At 48.0% G+C, this 17,385-nt stretch overlaps 1 protein-coding gene across 3 annotated transcripts in view; it reads right to left on the bottom strand.

Annotated features, from left to right (window-relative positions):
• Positions 1-17,385, bottom strand: part of DGKG (diacylglycerol kinase gamma) — a 193,114-nt gene that overhangs the window by 23,453 nt on the left and 152,276 nt on the right. For all 3 annotated transcript variants that reach the window (XM_002915692.4, XM_034661556.1, XM_019795766.2), the window contains one exon: positions 11,663-11,840. In XM_002915692.4, coding sequence (XP_002915738.2) covers positions 11,663-11,840 — 178 coding nt within the window. The remainder of the gene's footprint in view (positions 1-11,662; positions 11,841-17,385) is intronic.

Raw genomic sequence — 17,385 nt, 5'->3', positions numbered from 1 at the left:
ACAGAAGTAGAGGCCGGATTTCCTGACTGTCTGTGTCAAGAGCAGATTGGCAGTTCCCCTACCATTCCTTACACTGTGCGGAAGACAGAACATTCTGTGCAACCCTACACTGAGGCAAGAGAAAGAGCAAGTGTGGGCTCACAATGGCCATTGTTGTTGGCTCCTGAAAGCCTGCTGTGTGGTGGGGTGAGGAGGAAAGAGTGGGGCCTCCATTCCGTGTGGCCTTCTCCTCCTGGGCTGGGCAGGGCTCTGATGAAAGCTCTGTCCTTTGTGGAAGGGGGGCTTCTAATCCCCTCTACGCCCAAGGGTCAGGTGCTTGAGAAGGGGAGAGGCAGTTATCTGGGGAAGTTGTGTGGTGGGAAATTTTTCAGGAAGCAACGATCTCCTGGAAATGGAGGGTCTGAAATCATCATGGCTCCAACAAAAACCAAGAGTGAGAATGTCTTAGAAGGCCTGGGAGGCAGTGGAGGAACGAGGAATCTTGACCGGGTGGTCCGAGTGAAGATCGAAGAGAATGACCAGGATAGAGTGCAGACTCTGGGCCAGGCCTAGAGCTTTACAAAGGTTATTGCTTTTAACCCTCATGGCAACTCTGTTAGATAGAAACTATTATCTCAACATAAAAAAAACTCTTGAGGCTCAGAGGGCTTGAGGAGTTTGCCTCATGGCACGAAGCTGGCATGTGGTATAGCTGGGATTCAAACCAAGGCTTGTCTGACTCCAGAAATAAGCTCGGAATAAAGAACTCAAGGCAGAGACAAAATACCTGAGAGTGATAGGGTGTCTGATGGCCAGGAAGTGAGCATGGAAGGCCTGGGCCTCTTCTCAGCTCCTCTCAGGGCAGACTTCTTGGCTGCACAATCTTATTAAATGGAATGCTGGCTTTCTCGGCTTGAGTGTGAAATGCTATTGTTGGTATTTTTTTGGTGTATTATCTGGCTTTATTTTGCTCACTGAGCTCGAGAAGCTTCAGTTCCAGGTACGGTGTATATAATAAAATAAATCAATTAGTGATGAGATTTTCCAGTTCAACTCAAACCTGATTCTCAGGCATGACACATATAATAAGGTGCATTGCAGACATCTACACCCACCAAGCTAATCACAGCTCAGAGAGATGTGCACACCACCCACCTGCCCCAGAAAGGCAGAAGCAGGGAGCTGTGATCAGGACGGACTGTTTCTGGTGTTGGGTCAGGATTGGCCAGAGATGGGGAGGTGGGGGAGGGTACTGAGGTGTGTTTGGAGAGAACACCATGTTTGCAACACTAGCACTTGGCCCTAGTCCCAGATCTGCCAATTAGTGTGGCCTCGGACAGGTCAATTAACCTCCCTGAGCCTCATTTTTCTAATTATAAAACGTTTCTCAAGGGTGCTGTAGGGGATTAAACTGAGATGATGAATATAAAATATTTCTAGCATCTAGTGCTAAATTCAAGTAGATGCTTAACCAGTATTGGATGAAGTGTCCTGAAAATGGGAAGAGGTAGGTGCTGGCAGCGCACTGGAGGTGGAAAACACCCAGGTTTTGGTGCAAGGGGAGCGGTTTGGTGTGGAGGCAGACAGGAGGGCAGAGCGTGTGGGCAGAAGCCGGGATGCGTTGGGTGGTTTGTGGGGGGGGGTGCAGGGCCACCCACAGGGCAGCGTCCCCTCCGTCTGTCCCCCACTTCCTGCTGGCTTTTGTTCTCCATTAGCCTCTGAACTGGTCTCCTGCTGCTGGTCCCTTTGTCTGTCCTCTAACCCAAACTGCACACTCCTCTCCCATCTTATTGCTCTGGGCCTAAATACCTTCACATCTTCCTCTCTTCCTATTATTCGAGGATCGGGGACAAATTGCATGGCACATGACAAATTCCGGGCACATGACTCAAGAACACGGCCCATGTTCCCCTTCTCTCACTCACTGGCTTTTCGAATCCTTGCCAGCCTCACGTGTCAGCATAGACACATTCTGTAGCGCGCTCATTCATTCATTCATTCGTTCATTCTTACATCAGATATTTCCTGATCACCTCCTGGGCACAGGGCACAGGACTGGCCGCCAGGGATCAAGTTCCTAAGGAAAGCCCTCTTTGTCTTGCCCCCTACACTCTTAAGATACTCTGTTTCTGCCACTCTGTGGTGCTCGCCTATCATACCAGTGTTAACAGGATTGTTCTCCACGTATTTCCTGTAGGTAGACTGTAAGCTCCTGGAGGTCTGGACACCTCACACTCTTGCTTGCATCCTCCATGGCACCTGGAGCCCCGGCGGTACTTGAAGGCAGGTTTGAATCCGCGCTCTATCCTGTACTGTCTGTGTTCTTGGGCCACGTAACCCTACTAACCTCAGTGTCCTCAGCCATAAAGTGGATTAAATACAGGTTTCCGACTTACAATGTTTCGACTCTACGGTAACGCAAAAGCAATACACTCCGTAGAAACCATACCTCACACTTCGAATTCTGATCTTTTCCCAGGCCAGTGATATGTGGTACCATACTGTCTCGTGCTGCTGGGAGGGGCAGCAAACCACAGCTCCCAGTCAGCCATGCGATCATGGGGTAAATGACGGCTGCGCAGACAGCCATTCTGGTTTTCAGTTTCAGCACAGGATTCATTATATTACGTGAGCTATTTAAGACTTTATTATAAAATAGGCTTTGTGTTAGATGATTTTGCGCAACTGTAGGGTAATGTAAGTGTTCGGAGCACATTTAAGGTAGGCTGTGTTAAGCTACGATGTTCGGGAGGTTAAGTGTAGTAAATACACTTCCAACTTACAGTATTGTCAACTTACAGTGGGGTACAAGGATGGTACTAGGATGTAACCCCATTGTAAGTCAAGGAAGATCTGTAATTAAATATGCAAACGCCTTGGCCCTAAGTGCTCAGTAAAAGCAGCCCCACACATACTTAGTTGATTAATTAAGAACATGAAATGCTTCTTACCCAAATTAGGAACAGATGAAGAACACCAAAGCTCAGGCCATGTGGAGCAGAGTGGCCAGCATGTGGATTGTGTCTTAGCAGACACCCGGTATCAAATGGCTAACAAGCTGCTACAGAGAAATAGGGACTGGTGTGTGGGCCAAGGTGGGGCAAGCAAAGGGGGAAAAATCTAAGATGTCTAGGCCTGCCAAAGAGTTACTCTAGAAGTTTCTTCTGCATGTGAAAAATGAAGGGTTCATTGGCTCTGTGGTTCTATTTTGAGTAGTAAACTTCTTAAGGCAGGAATCAAACTGAAGTTTAACTCCAGCTTCCTGGCAGAGCAAGTTTCCCCGGTGCCAATGCTGAGCAGCCCCCGAGGCACAATTCTACCTTGCCAGTCCCTCCCAGGTCTTGGTTGGGGATGAGATGGGGAAGAAGAGGAGACACAGCTGGAGTCAGAGCCCTCTTGACCCAGAAGTCAGCAAAGGATGAGGGACTGCTTTTCTTGAATTTCCAGTGAATTGAGTTGGGTCAGAGCCAGCCAGAAATGAGGAGGCTGGGGCCCGTACTCCGGTGTGTGCAGAAAGAATTTCATGTTGAAATAGTAGGACTTGGGTTCTAGTCCCATATCCACCAATGTATGTGACCAAGGCAGGTCCACAGATCTCCCTGAGTCTCATTTTCCTAATCTATAGTTTCTTCTTGGCACTCTTAGGGGGAGCAGCTGGGCTCACCAGTGCCCTGCTTCTCAAACTCCGACACACATATGATCCCCAGGGGGTATTGTGGAAACGCAGATTCGACTTTTTCAGGTCTGCCCCAGGACCCGAGAGTCCGCATTGCTGACACTGTCAGGTGATGCCCTTGCTACTGGTTGTAGACCACATGAGGTTCTGGAACAGAAATGGGCAAACCACGCCTCAAGGGCCAAATCCAGCCTGCGGCTTGTTTGTGTAAATAAAGTTGTGTTGCAACACAGCCATGCCCATTCACGTCTATTGTCTACGGCGGCTTTCATGCTAAGTGGACGGAGTGAGGTAGTTGCATCAGAGACCGTACGGCCCACAAAGCCTAATTGTTTTAATAGTTACTATGTGACCCTTTACAGGAAAAGTTTGCCAATGCCTACTCTCAGGTACTGAGAACTGGCCCCGTGTGAGCTAAACGACCTGCACTTCAGTTCGGGTTGGGCCAAGGGCAAGCCACTTCACCTTGCTCTCATTTTCCTTATCTAGAGGACGCAATGATCTCTGAATTTCTAAGAGACTTGTGATTCTGGGATGTCAGTGCCACATAAGAACATCATAGTTTCTATAGAAACAGACTTCTGAGAACCAGGTTGTGTGGCCTTGATTTGGAAGCTGCAAAAAGCCTACCTGGCCTAACCTGCAGATCGAGTGGGCAGCTCTGACAGGTGCCCTGAGAGCCGCACCTGATGCAGGGTCAGCTGGGAACAGACAGGGGCTTGGAGAAGGGAAGAGTGAGGATTGGGGGGTGGACCTCTTGGCCTCCGGTAGAGGCTGATGCACAGAGGCCCTGGGACGTTGTGCCCCAGCACTACGCCCACAGATTCCACTTTGCTGAGAGATCAACTCAAAAACACAATTCCCTAACTCATCACACCAGGTGTCCCCGTCCCTGGTGCCTTTGGTCAACCAATATTAATAAGCCCTTTTGAGGTCTCAGGGATTGTGCCAGGCACAAGAATACTGAAAGAACTATGACATCTGGAGCTGAGGAGCTCATAGTCAGGTGGGAGACACCAGGTAAGGACATAATTGTAGGAGAGTTCCACAAGCCAGCTGTGAAGGGAAATGCATGACTCTGGGGCTCTAGCGTGGGCCACAGATGATGCCATTAACAAAGCAAGGAGCATGGGCAGGGGTGGTGGGCTTTAGGAGAAGGGGAGGGTGTGTAAAGAAGGTAATGCCTCATTTGGGGCATGCTGATTCCCATGTGGGACCCTGAAGGACTGAAAGACAATGCTGTGATTTCCTGTGAAAAGCAACAGGGAGTCTCTCTGTAGGCCAGCAATGGGTTAAGAGGAATGACATATAGGTTGCCATGGTTACTCCCCAGCACTGAGGGGAGTCCCAGTGCACACGCAAGTACCCCCAGGCTCTTTAGGGATCACTTGCCTTGCTCTACCTCAGCCCCCAGGAGAAACCTTGGCCCAAGAGACCTCTGCGGAACACACACTTATTTGGAACATTTCTACTTTCTCTCAACCCCTATGAGCAGTAAGTGGCTGACTATTGTTCATTATGACTGTCTTTCTGGTCAGCTCCCCACCTAACGGGAAGATTGGGAACCTGCAACTCTGGACAGCTCCTGAACTCAACAGGCCACCTTCTGTTATGGTTTCATGCAAGTGAAAAGCAAGCCCTGAGACGCAAGGAACTCACAAGCTCACAATTATTTTGTTGGTTCATCTGAGCTCCAGCTCCCCACCTGGGAACGTGAGCCTGAGATGGCTGGATGGCAGGCCATTCCCTTGCTTTGACATTTAGGGTACGGTCCATACAAATCCGTGAAAATCCACATGGGCACAGCACGGAGGCAGATGGAACCATGTGTGCCCACTAAGTAGTGGAGTTAGCTGAAGTGGCAAGGTTTCCCCTTCCCAGGCAAGACATCTGCATCTGGGCAGATTTAGGACTCTGTGTTTGCTAGGAGGGTACCTGTGTGATGCCCACTCAGTTGGTTCAAGTACGAGGCTAGGGAGGCATTCCTGAGAGCCCCACACTGGCTGGCTGGCCTCGCTGGGGGTTAAGGTAGGCCTGCAAATCTCCTTCTTTGCTGTTTATCACAGATCCTAATTAGATGCCTATTTGTTGGATTATTTTATTGAGGCCTGGCTCCCAGGCTCTCTAATGGCTACAGGGACTATGTTTTTGCTCATCACTGTCCCCTGGTGCCTGACACTTGATAGGTGTTTCATAAGTGTGTGTTGAATAGATGACAGAAAGCCTATCCCCATTGCTGGAAAACTGACATGAAGTATATACACTCTACCAATGGTGGTCTGTCTCCCTGTCTTCATTTACCAGGTATTACAAAAATTATTACCAATGAAAATCTGGGGAGATTTTTGTCCTCTCTGCTTAGAACCTCATATAACATACTCTGTTTGCAGTTCAAATAGGATTGACTAAGAAATCACCGAGGAAGTGTTGCTTTAATAGCAGATGGACAGAGGGGCTTAGGTGTGGGTGACATAGCCTCAAGGCTATTGCTGGTGTAAGCCAAAGGCTGGACTGGGACAGATATAAGGCTCAGTGAAGAATGTGAGAAAATGTGTAGGAAGTCCTCTCATCCATACCTAGGGTGGGGCTAGAGAGAAACAATGGCAGAACTTCCCAGGGCTTCACTCTCCAGCCTTGCAGGGACTGGTCCAGCTTTGTGTCATGCCCTTGGTGCTTCACCTGGATTCAAGACTTGGCACTCTTACCCTTATCTTGCTTCACTGGAGAGCCAGCTCAGGGGTTAGCTCCCATATTGGAAGCAAGAGCCAAACCAGCTTAAGCACAGCGCCAACAAATAACCCTAGAGGTACAGGTTTTCAGAGCCACAGGTAATTTAAAAATAATCAGAGCTTAAGAGAAGCAGAGCTTAAGAGAATAAAACTCTACATCTGGCCCCTTTCAGGATGCCTGTGTGGCTCAGTTGCTTAAGAGTCTGCCTTCAGCTCAGGTCATGATCCCAGGATCCCGGGACTGAGCCCCATATCGGGCTCCCTGCTCAGCAGGGAGTCTGCTTCTTCCTCTCTCTCCCTCTGCCCCTCTCTCCCACTTATGCTCTCTCTCTTTCTCTCTCTCAAATAAATAAAATCTTAAAAAAAATTCCGGCCCCTTTCTTATCATACACTAAATATTTATCACTCTCATTTATCACTTAACAATAATTCTGATTACTATTGCTCGAAGTGCTCCCCATGTTCCAGGCACTCTACTAAATGCTCTACATGGGTGATCTCATTTAACCCTCAAAACAATGCTAAGTGAGAGAGACTATAATTGTTTCCATTTTGTATGGGTTGAAATGGAGGCTTGGGGAGGTTTAATGACTTCACCAACGTCATGTGACTGGTAGTCGGAAAGCCCGGGTCTTTGAACTTCTAGTTCAATGTTTCGTCCCTTATCCTACATTGATTCTGAGTCCTCAAGGTAGATCTGAATTACTTATTTGCAGGTAGCTGGCACAACTTACTCATCAATTGAGTCTTATGGGATCACGAGATGAAACTCTCAGGCTCATAAATACCCACGTGTAACTCTTTAAAACACTTTGTTTCCCCCCAAGATTCTCCACCGAGTGCCTGTTCCTATCCAGCCCCAGAACCCATGGCCCACTATGCTGGCAGACCAAAGGCAAGATTCCCTCCTCTTCTCCCTCCCTCCAAAAAACATTTCTGTAGAACAATGTGAGCAGGTAGGATGTTAGGCTTTGAAGGGAATACAAAGATGAGGACCACCTGCTCCCCATTTTCCAGGTACTGGCAGAAGAAAGAAATGACAAGGATACACACCCCCATGAAACAGGGCGACCCATAATCAGCGTACTATCAAGACAGTAAAATCAAGTGCCCTAGGAATGCAGAGGCCGGATTCACTTCCAGAGGTGCCCTCATAGGCTCCAGAAAGGAGACAGCCCTTGATGTAGGCCTTAGAGGAGGAACAGAATTTACACAAGTCTATGTGGAGCCCTTCCTTGGACGGGTATATGAACATCTCCTGCTTTCTGAGTGTCTGGCTTGTACAATATAGGCAAGAGGATTTTCAAATAAATTTTCTGGTTGGCTACTAGCCACTGGGGGCTAACTAGGAATCATGGACTTGGTTACTACCACTGGATGTAAATTGTGTAAGAGGGCCCCTCCTCTGGGCCTCTGTTTTTCCCCAGCTATGAAATAGCGATATGGAAGGGAGTGGGTATGACCTTGCTCATGGGTTTCTGGTTAGGATCACATGAAGTTAATATATGCAAAACTGTATGTAAGCCAAAATGAAATGCAAATATAAGAGACTATCTATCATTACTCTTATCGGTGTTATAAAAACGAAAAAGGACCAATGCCCGCGTACTGCTCATTACCCAACAACCTTGTTTTGACTAACTGCACTGGGTCAGGCACTGGGGATACAAAGATGACTAACCCCCAGCCTCCATGCTTGGAATGTGAAAGGTCTAGGAAAGGAGATGTCAGTACAATTGATGATATAAATTTAATGGGCTAGGACAAAGACTGGGCTGGACTTTGGCAAGAGGTATGCTCTTTTTTATTGCTAGTACAGGAAGATGGCAATGCTAAAATGAAGCACTTCAAAATCAGCAATTCAACTGGTATGCTCCAGAATAAACCAGGATGAAAGGTGAAGGGTAATTTTTTTTTTTTAAAGTTTGAGCTTATACTATGTTCCAGGCACTTTCACACCCATCATCTTCATAACAAGTTAGATATTATTATGCCCATTTTGCAGATGAAGAAGCTGAGACTTACTGGTTGGGTTTGTAAAACTGGAAGGTGTAAAGCCTAAATGTAAACCCACGTCATTCAATTGCAAGCTTGGTACTTTTCCCAGCACTCATTGCGTTCTGACTAGGCAATGTTTTTATAGAACTCATTCCATGCTCATTTTGAACGACCTTATTTCTTGGATTGCTTTTCTAAGGAGAAAGATTGATCTGTGATGAGGAGGTTTGACAGTAACCCCTTCTAGTGTCATTCCCCTTATTCCTCCTAAGAGAAATTGCTTCCCTCCCACTGCTCTCTCCTGTCTTCTTCCTCACCTCCAATCCCAATGAAATTGCCAAGGAGTAAAGAATCCCAGCAAATGAAGAGCCTGATGAGAGAGATTCCCACCTTCTTAGCAGCTGGCCTAAAATCTGTGAAACAAAACACTCTGAAAGATGAAAGGAGGCTGCCAAGGAGCCCACCTGGACTGAAACCTGGCCATGCCTTAATTTTGTGGATCTGCAAGGAACTTATGATCTATAGGGGCCTATGTGATTGTCACATATGCCTATTTTACAGATAAAAACTGAAACCCAACAGGGTGAAAGACTTGCCCAATATCACACACTAGTGAGAGGCAGAGTATGGACTGGAACCCAGGTCTCTCCACTCCCAGGCCAATGCTCTTCTACTAAAGTAGGTTGTCTCTTTAGCTTTTCTCCATTAATGTCTCAACATAAATGAGATCATGGTCCTTTCAAAAAAAAACCTCAATGCCACTGTCTCTGTAAACCCCAGAAGCCAGGCCCCTCTTGGGCCTCTGCTCTGATCCGCTCATGTCCTCATCTAAAGATGAGGAAGTAGCTTTGTTTTTAGCTCTGAAAGCACATTCTGGGGGTGGGAAAGGGGGATTTGGGGAAGAGAGTTCCTGTAGATGATGGGTAGGAGTGATCAGCAGACACATTACTCTTGCTGGAAGGGGAAGATACATGGTCAGATATGTAAGGAGAAGGTAAGTCCTTGAATCCTAACCAGAACATGTCCTCAGCAAGAGCTTCCCCACACCCTGGGAGGGGGTAGGGGGAGGATTCTCCCGATTCTGTTCTGCTGGAACTGGATGTCAGGGTGGGGGTTGGGGCAGGAGCACCAGGGTGGGAAAATTTGTACAAACTTTCTACAACCTCCAATGCTTCCCCCACCCTCTGCTAGCACCCACAACTTCCCCTGCCAAGGGAGGAAGGAGGAACACATTATTCAGTTTAATAATTTATACAAATTGAAAAGTTTACTGTGTGAAATAAAGGGGACTTAAGAGGGCAACAGAGAAATAAAAATTCCTGAGTCTTCTCTTAAAGGCTGGAGGTGTGGAGATGATGCCTCTCGATGACCTTGCCTTGGAATAGAACAATCTGACGTTCTAATAGACGGTCTGAAATAAGCAAGTAACCCCTCCCTTTGAAGGTCAGCCAAGTTTTGTCTCCTTCTATGGTAGGATCATATCCAGTCTTAGCACTTGTCAGCCAGGGACATCAAAGAACAGAGATCCAGATCCATGGATACTTTGTCTATGTTAGTGGTTCTCAAATCTGGCAGCCCATCAGAGTTGTCTGGGGAGCTCATTACAAATTTAGATTCCCAGGAACCAACCTGGTAATTATTAGGTAGATCTGGGTACCATAAGGGCCAGGAATCTTCATTTTCAACAAGCAGGCCCGGTCTAAGAACCAATGATCTGGTTCAACCCCATTCATTCAGCTATCAAAATTTTACATGAGATCCTGGTTTTACAGCAAAGGAAACTGAGATGCCAAAAATAGGTTAGTGCCAGTACTTGACTAGAGCCCAGTCTCCTGCCTTTTGATGTGGTATCTTTGCCAGTACCCTCATACACGGCTTTCCTCCCTCAGCTCACCAGTCCACTGAGAACCCCTGAGGATCAGTGGGGGCCGTTCATCCAAACCACAGAGGAATCAGAGCTGCCCAGGTACTCTGATTGAGTTCCTCCTTGGTTCATTGGTGGAAATGGCTGGTAAGATACAGGGGTGAAGGTGTGTTCTGTATCCTGATGGGTTGGCAGGGGGAGGTCCAGCTGATGGCTTCTAAGGCATACTTCCCAGTTGCTCCAGTCAGAAAGTATAGTCAGTCCATAAGAGCAACCTGCTGTGTTAGACAAGCCAGGGTGACAGAGGCAGAGGGATGAGGGGCAGAGTAATAGAAGACGAAGTTGCTAAGGTAACATGAGGCCAGACCATCTAGGGCCCTCTGGGCCACACATAGATCTTTGGCTTTTACTCGGAGCCGCTGCAGGGTTTTGAGCCACAGAGTGGCATAATCTGACATATTTTCCCAGGGGTCCTCTGATGCAGTGGTGAGAACAGACTCCACAGGGCAGGGGGAGAAGCAAGGAATACAGTTAGGAGGATTTGTAATAATCCAGAGGACAGGGGAAGGTGGCTCAGATCAAGGAGGCAGAAATGCAGGGGTGAGAAGTGACTGGATCCTGGATGTGTTTTTAAAAGTAGAGTTACCAGATTTTCTGATGGGTGGGATGGGAGGTGTGAGATAAAAAGGAGTCAAGGATGGTGCCAAGTGTTTTGGCTCGAGCAACGGGCAGGCTGGAGTTAACATCAACCGAAATGGAGCAGGCTATGGGTGGAGAAGTTCTGTGGGAGGGACATCAGGAGTTCGGTTTTGGGCATGCTGAGTCACTGACACTCACGTGGTATTTAAATAAAGTCTCACGCCTGGATGAGGTCATCAAAAGAGTGAGTATAGACGGAAAAGAGGATAGAGGCCCTCGCCTGTGGACCGCCAGCACCAAGAGATTAGAGAGATGGGGAATCAGTGAAAGAGACTGGAAAGGGGTAACCAGTGGGAGCAGGAAAATAGGAACCCGTGGAATCCTAGAACCCAAGTGAACAGTATTTGCAGAACAGGGAGGGATTGGGTGAAATGCGGCTGCTGAGTGAAGGAAGATCAAGTGTGAAAACTGACTGTTGGATTTTGTTACTGGAGGGCACTGGTGACCTTGAGATCAGTGTTTGACTCCTGACCTCAGCATCCCAGTTTGACGACTGACTGTCATTTAAGGCTCCCTTATTGTTAATTTTCTCTTCTCAGTTAGGTTGTAAACACTGCAACAATAGGAATGATGAGCCGGCATATCCCCAGAGCAACGGGTCCTTGTTGGGCTGTAGGACCTTCTAGAGCCTGCTGTGGGCCCTGATACAGTTTGCTAACAGACCCACCCTCTCACTGGGGCGCCGACCTAGAGCAATTTTCCTCATGCCTTGCTTACCTTGGACGCAGAATTTCAGTTCCTTGGGGTCAGTGACGACTTTCCTGCTTTCCCGGATCACAGCCCGGTTCTTCTTGGTTTCTCCCCAGAGATTGGTGCCACCATACATGCTGGGAATGTTGAGAATGGCAATGCCCTCAAGGAAGATGTTGCTCAGGTCTACCCCAACCCCGTCACACTGAGAGGCAGAGAGAAAAGGTCATTGGTTAGTGTTCTCAGTGTACCCCAACCCAAGGTGCTATGTGTATGTGTGTGTGTGTGTGTGGTGGGGGCTCTCATGAAGGGTGTGAGGGGCCCTCAGCGAGCAGCCTTGCCACTGTCAGATGTTCAATCTTGGGCAAAGTGGCGAGGACCTAATGCCTTGGCCCCTGTGGTGGGTTGGGGAGACGTAATCCTGGTCAGCTCTGAGGACAGCTGTACAAAGCTTCAGAGATCCTCTACGGATCTCGAAGGGCTTTAGGGATGGTTCTCAAGACAACTGCAAGCCTGTCCTCTGGTCCAACCTCATTATCATAAATTCTGTCCCTGCATAACCATTTCGTGAAGATATGGTGGGACGCTGAGCCCCGAACTTAATACACAGCAGATCCTGAACAAAGGACCGACAAGTTTCACTTCACCCCCTATTATTTTATCCCTCCTGTGGTAAGGACAAGATGCGAAGACTTGGAAGGCTTTCCGATACAGCATGGGGAATACAGTCCATGGTATTGTCATAGCGTTGCACGGTACCAGACGGGAGCTACACTTGCGGTGAACACAGCGTAAGGTATAGAGTTGTTGAATCACTATATTGTATACCTGAAACGAATGGAACATTGTGTGTCAAGCATACTTCAATAATAAAGAGGAAAGATTTGGAAGGCTTTCAGGATTCGCCTGTCTCCCGTATCTGCATTTTTAAGTGCAGTTTTGGCCCTGTGCTTGCTGACATTGCAATTTCTTTATCCGTTCTCCGCCACCCGCATCCCCCACCAGGTACAAAGCGCCAGAAGGCTTGAATCTGCCTGTCTCAAGTATCTGTGAGGTCAGCCGCCCTTTGGCACACTGTTTACCAATGCAGCAAGAAATGTTTTAGTTCTGACTGTTGTTCCTCGCGATTGTAGGTAGTTTACTTCATTTACAGAAGGAAACAACCAGACCCAGAGAGGGGGGTTAAGTTATCCAAGGTTGCACAGCTGATATGTGAAAGAGCAAGGATTCTAAGTTAGGGAATTTGACTGTAAAGCCCAAGATCTTTATCTTACTTATTAGGAAGCAGGAAAAATGAAAAGCATGCAACAAAAATCCACCATCTTTGGGGTTACCTACAAATCCGAACTTCCAGAGACTTCTCAACAGAGGAGGGACAGGAAGGAAGGGCTTGTTGCCATCCATATTTGCTCACCTCCTGATTTCTTCAAAGCTCCTAATTTAGGGTACCTTATCATCCCCATGCCTTGGCCTCCAATCTCTGGTGATTGGAAACTCATTTCTTCACTGGGAACTTCTGATTATTTGAAAGCTTGTCTCTTTATGTTGAACCAGATTATCTTTCTTCCTGCTTCCACCTATTGGTCCTGGTCTCCCTTCTGAAGCCAGAGAGAATGACCCTCCTTCCTCCTCCATGGGGACAGCCCACGAGCTACAAGATGACATCATCATCATCGCTGTTCAGATGTGTTAAGCATTGCCATCTGCCACGTAAGCTTTTGTACACAGCTCACTTATTATCTTCATAATAATCTTGGAAGTCAGTTACTGTGACTATCTGCTCTTTATATTTGGGGAAACTGAGACACACAAGTGGTTAAGTAACTTGCCCAAAGTCACACAACGTACACATGGAAATACACTGACTTGATGGCACGCAGTCAGAGCTGAAGTCCTAATGGTCCCTTTATCTCTCCTCCCTCTCACACCGCCATTTTGGTTGTGCCTCCTCTGAGCTGAACATGGTCAACTCTCTCAGCTGCTCCTGCGGGACCTGGTTTTCAGACGTCCCTGTCCTGGTTGCCCTGTTCTGCACAGACTACTCTTGGTGACGCTCCCATTCTGTAAGGCCTCCAGCATTGTCACAGGATCTGATGGCATAGGTGGCCAGGGCAGGAGCACATCCTGGGACTGGGCTCCTCTCACGCTGTCATTCCCCCAGAAATGAGATAATGTGGGAAGTCCATGGAAGGGCGCAACACATGTCCCCCCTTATCATTAGCCTTATTGTTTAAATATGATCACATTGCTCTAGCTCTTTGGTGGCAGCTAGATGACAGCTGAATTGCTTCAGCTTGAATGGGTGGTCATCACAGACACCTGGACCCTCAACCCATTATCTGCTTCTCAGCCAGCTCTTCCCTACTGTGAACTTGTGTAGGTATTTTTTCAAATAACATAGACATAGTGCTTTACATTTATGTCAATCAGTTTCATCTGGTTCTTAGCCCAAGCCCCCTCCGTCCATCTAGTTCATTTTAAATCTTCATTCTACAACCCCTTGCCATAGCCCTCCTATCATGTGGGGACTAAGTCATGAACACATGTATATAAAGGACAAAACCAGGGGCCAAGCCCTCTCCTTGGTCAGTCTAACACAGCAGACAATTTGCATTACACACAGTCGAGATGTGGCTGCCTTGCTGGGCTGCATCCTCTGGATTGGACTGTCACACACTCTCCTTTTCATTACAATGTGGAATCATGGAAATTAAAAATGAGCATGCCTTAAAAGAACATGCCCCATCTTTCATAAAAGAGGCCCAGAGAAGTCAACTTACTGATGGCGAAACCAGACTAGTATCCAGGTCTCCAGCCCTCAATCCTTTGTTCTCACCACTAACACACAAGATTGTGCTGAGACCAAATGGCATTTTTCTAAATGGCCACCCTACAATCTCTATCAGAAAAGGAATAAGAGAACTCATATTAAGTCACTAATATCTGTGTGCAAAATGCAAATACTTGGTTAATAATTTATTTCAGAAACTTGCCAGGGATTGGGATATCTCCTTTTCTAATTTTTTGAAAACTGGGGCATTTGTCCATTTGCCTCTCATTGGATGAATTCCACTCTGTTTTCTAGATTTGTCAAAGTGGCCCCTGAAAGACACCTTTCAGGTTTGTTCAGGATTCTAATGTGTGTGTTTTCCAAGGCCAGTTAGTTCTCTATTGATCTACCCTGGGCTCTGGTACCCACCTTTAGCACCTGTTCTTCCTTCTTTTTTAGGGCTACGCTCTCTGGAAAAGATAAACATTCTTTTGGCAGGCAAAGTCCTAATGAGCTATACTTTCCATGTTCTCTTCCACTTCACTGTCTAACATTCTGCTTGGTCTCCAGCATCAGGTCTCAGTTGCTTTTGTGCATTCACACCTGGTTGCATGGTCACACCCTGCTTTTGCACATATGTGTACAGCCTCCTGAAAGCATGGGCCCAACCCAGAGCTCCCTGGTGTGGTGGTGATTTTTAGAACTCTTTTCCTTTTTCTTCCCAATAGAATTAATGTTTGTTAAAAAAAGTATTTTGGAATATCTTCTAACCTTCTTATCCTTTATACATAAATTCTTATTTAAGGATTTAGGCTAGAATACCACTGGGTCAGACTTTTTTCCAAACTCTCTGAAACTAGCTTGGCTCAACTCTGTGTCCAGCACTGACTTCCTGTCACCCTTATCACCTCCGAGACAAAACGGTCACTTTCCCTCCAGGTTGTAGTTACTTCCACACCATCTTAATTTATTTACTGTTGATCAAAATGCCCCTTCCCTTCAGGAGGTAATAGTAATAGCATGAGCAGCTCACGTTTGGCAAGAGCTTCCTTGGGCAATGTGCTTGTCCTTCCCCTGCAGTCTCTCTTGGGATCTTCACGGCACCACTGCTACCCCCCCCAAATGACAGGGTCTCACAGGGGGTTAAGGTGCTTGCTCAAATCTACATAACTTGCCCCTCTACAAGCTGGCAGAGCGAGGATGCAAACCCAGGCAGTCCGATGCCAGAGCCTACTCTGGAGACGAAAGAGTCAATGAGGCAAATTGGGACTTTTGCTGATGCTAGATTTATAGCAAAATTAAACTCCAGCTGTTGTCTGAATAATTGAAATCTTCCCACCACTACTTGGTCTTGCAGAGTACTTAGAGCAGTGCCCAGCACATCAATGTTGGATAATAGTATTATATCTTGCCTTGTTGCCAGTTTTGTTATAAAAAAAAAAAAAGTATACCACTAGCACAGCACAGCCCTTGGCACATCGTGTTTCACAAAGTCCCCTTTCTTCCCTGCTGCTGTGTTAAGTGTACCCTGTCCCCTCCATCTCTAGTCATAACCAGCTAGGAGTGTAAGCTATTAACTTGGTCAGTTGTCAACCTCTCCGAAAGAGCAAACAGTCCTCGCTGTGCTTTCTGATGGATGTCCCCTTCCCCCAATATGTCTTGGGTCATAGGCAGACTGGGGCAAATAGAATTAAGAGATGGGAGAGCCTGGGGGCTGTTGGACAGTGGGTGCCCTCACCGTTGGAATGCACCTACTCGAAAACTGAGAGGCAATGCAGTGTCTTGGAAAGAGCATGTTTGGGCCTGAAGACAAAGAGATATGGGTTTAAATCGTGGCTCTGACATTGGCGGTTGTGTTGATCCTTCGTTAAAGCTCCTCGACCTCTTGGAGCTTTAGTTTGTCATCTGTAAAATGGGGTTGGGGTGGCGGAATAACTTCTACTTCGAGGGTTTGGTCTCTGGAAGGCAGCAGCATTCCAATAACTGTCTACATTGTTATTACAGTTAATAATAATATTACCTGTGCCACGAGGCATATTTCAGCCTGAAATCAGTCCCACTACCTGAGATGTAGCTTGAAGAATTTTAATGGCCTCTTAGCCCCACCCATGCTTGTGAGAGCCTTGCCAGCCCAAACCTGCATGCCCATTCTCCAGGGTTCTTGGCTTAGACGGTCCACATTGATTTCTTTCAGAACCCCAAGCCTGCTTAGATCTTGGGAAGGCGGCAAGCTGCCGTGCTGGATTTGGGAAAGTGGAGCCCAGAGTGGTGCACCGTCGTCTTAAATAGAACATCGGCCCCAGGGCTGCTCCCTCCCGGGTGGGTTCCTGAGCTAAATCCTACACCAGTTCCATGACGTCATCGGGCCCCCTCCCCCTGCTCCGGCCTAGGGGCTGCAGGGGAGAGTGCAAGGAGCTCTGAGGTCCCTGTGCGCACTATTAGCTGTCCCGAACCTAGGACTGGGCTAGCAGGCTCCCTTCCAAGCTGAGGCTGCGCTGAACGCCGGTATTTATAGCCTGCTGCGGGGCCGAAACAGAGAGCTCTTGTCCCCGGCAGCGAGCGCGCACACGCCCGAAGTCATGCTCACAGTCACACTGGGACGACGGGCCGCTTGGGTCCGAGGCGGCGCTGCAGGCACGGGGCGGGGCGCGGGGCTCCGAGTCCAGCTCGGCTCCTGCGCCCTTGGAAGCGGTTCAGGAATCTGCCGGAGCACCGGCCGGGAGCGGCCCGCGCCCGCCTCCTCCCAGGCCCCGCTGCGCCGGCCTGCAGCTGTCGGCCACGTTCACCACTGCCCCCCTTGCGAAGACAATGCCCGTAGTTCTGGTTTCTTTGTGAGCCGGGGCTGGTCGGTTTCTCTGGCGGAGGGCTAGTGCGGAAGCAACCGGAGACTAGGTCAGGGAGCCCAAGCGCGTTTTTGTGCAAATGCAAAGCACTGGGAATACGTATCCACCCCCCTTCCCTCCCAACCGCCCTCCCCCCT

This window comes from Ailuropoda melanoleuca, chromosome 1 (genome assembly GCF_002007445.2).
Source record: "Ailuropoda melanoleuca isolate Jingjing chromosome 1, ASM200744v2, whole genome shotgun sequence".
NCBI classification, from domain to species: Eukaryota; Metazoa; Chordata; class Mammalia; order Carnivora; family Ursidae; genus Ailuropoda; species Ailuropoda melanoleuca.
Note: the sequence above shows the minus strand (reverse complement) of the source record. Positions and strands in the feature narration are given on the sequence as shown.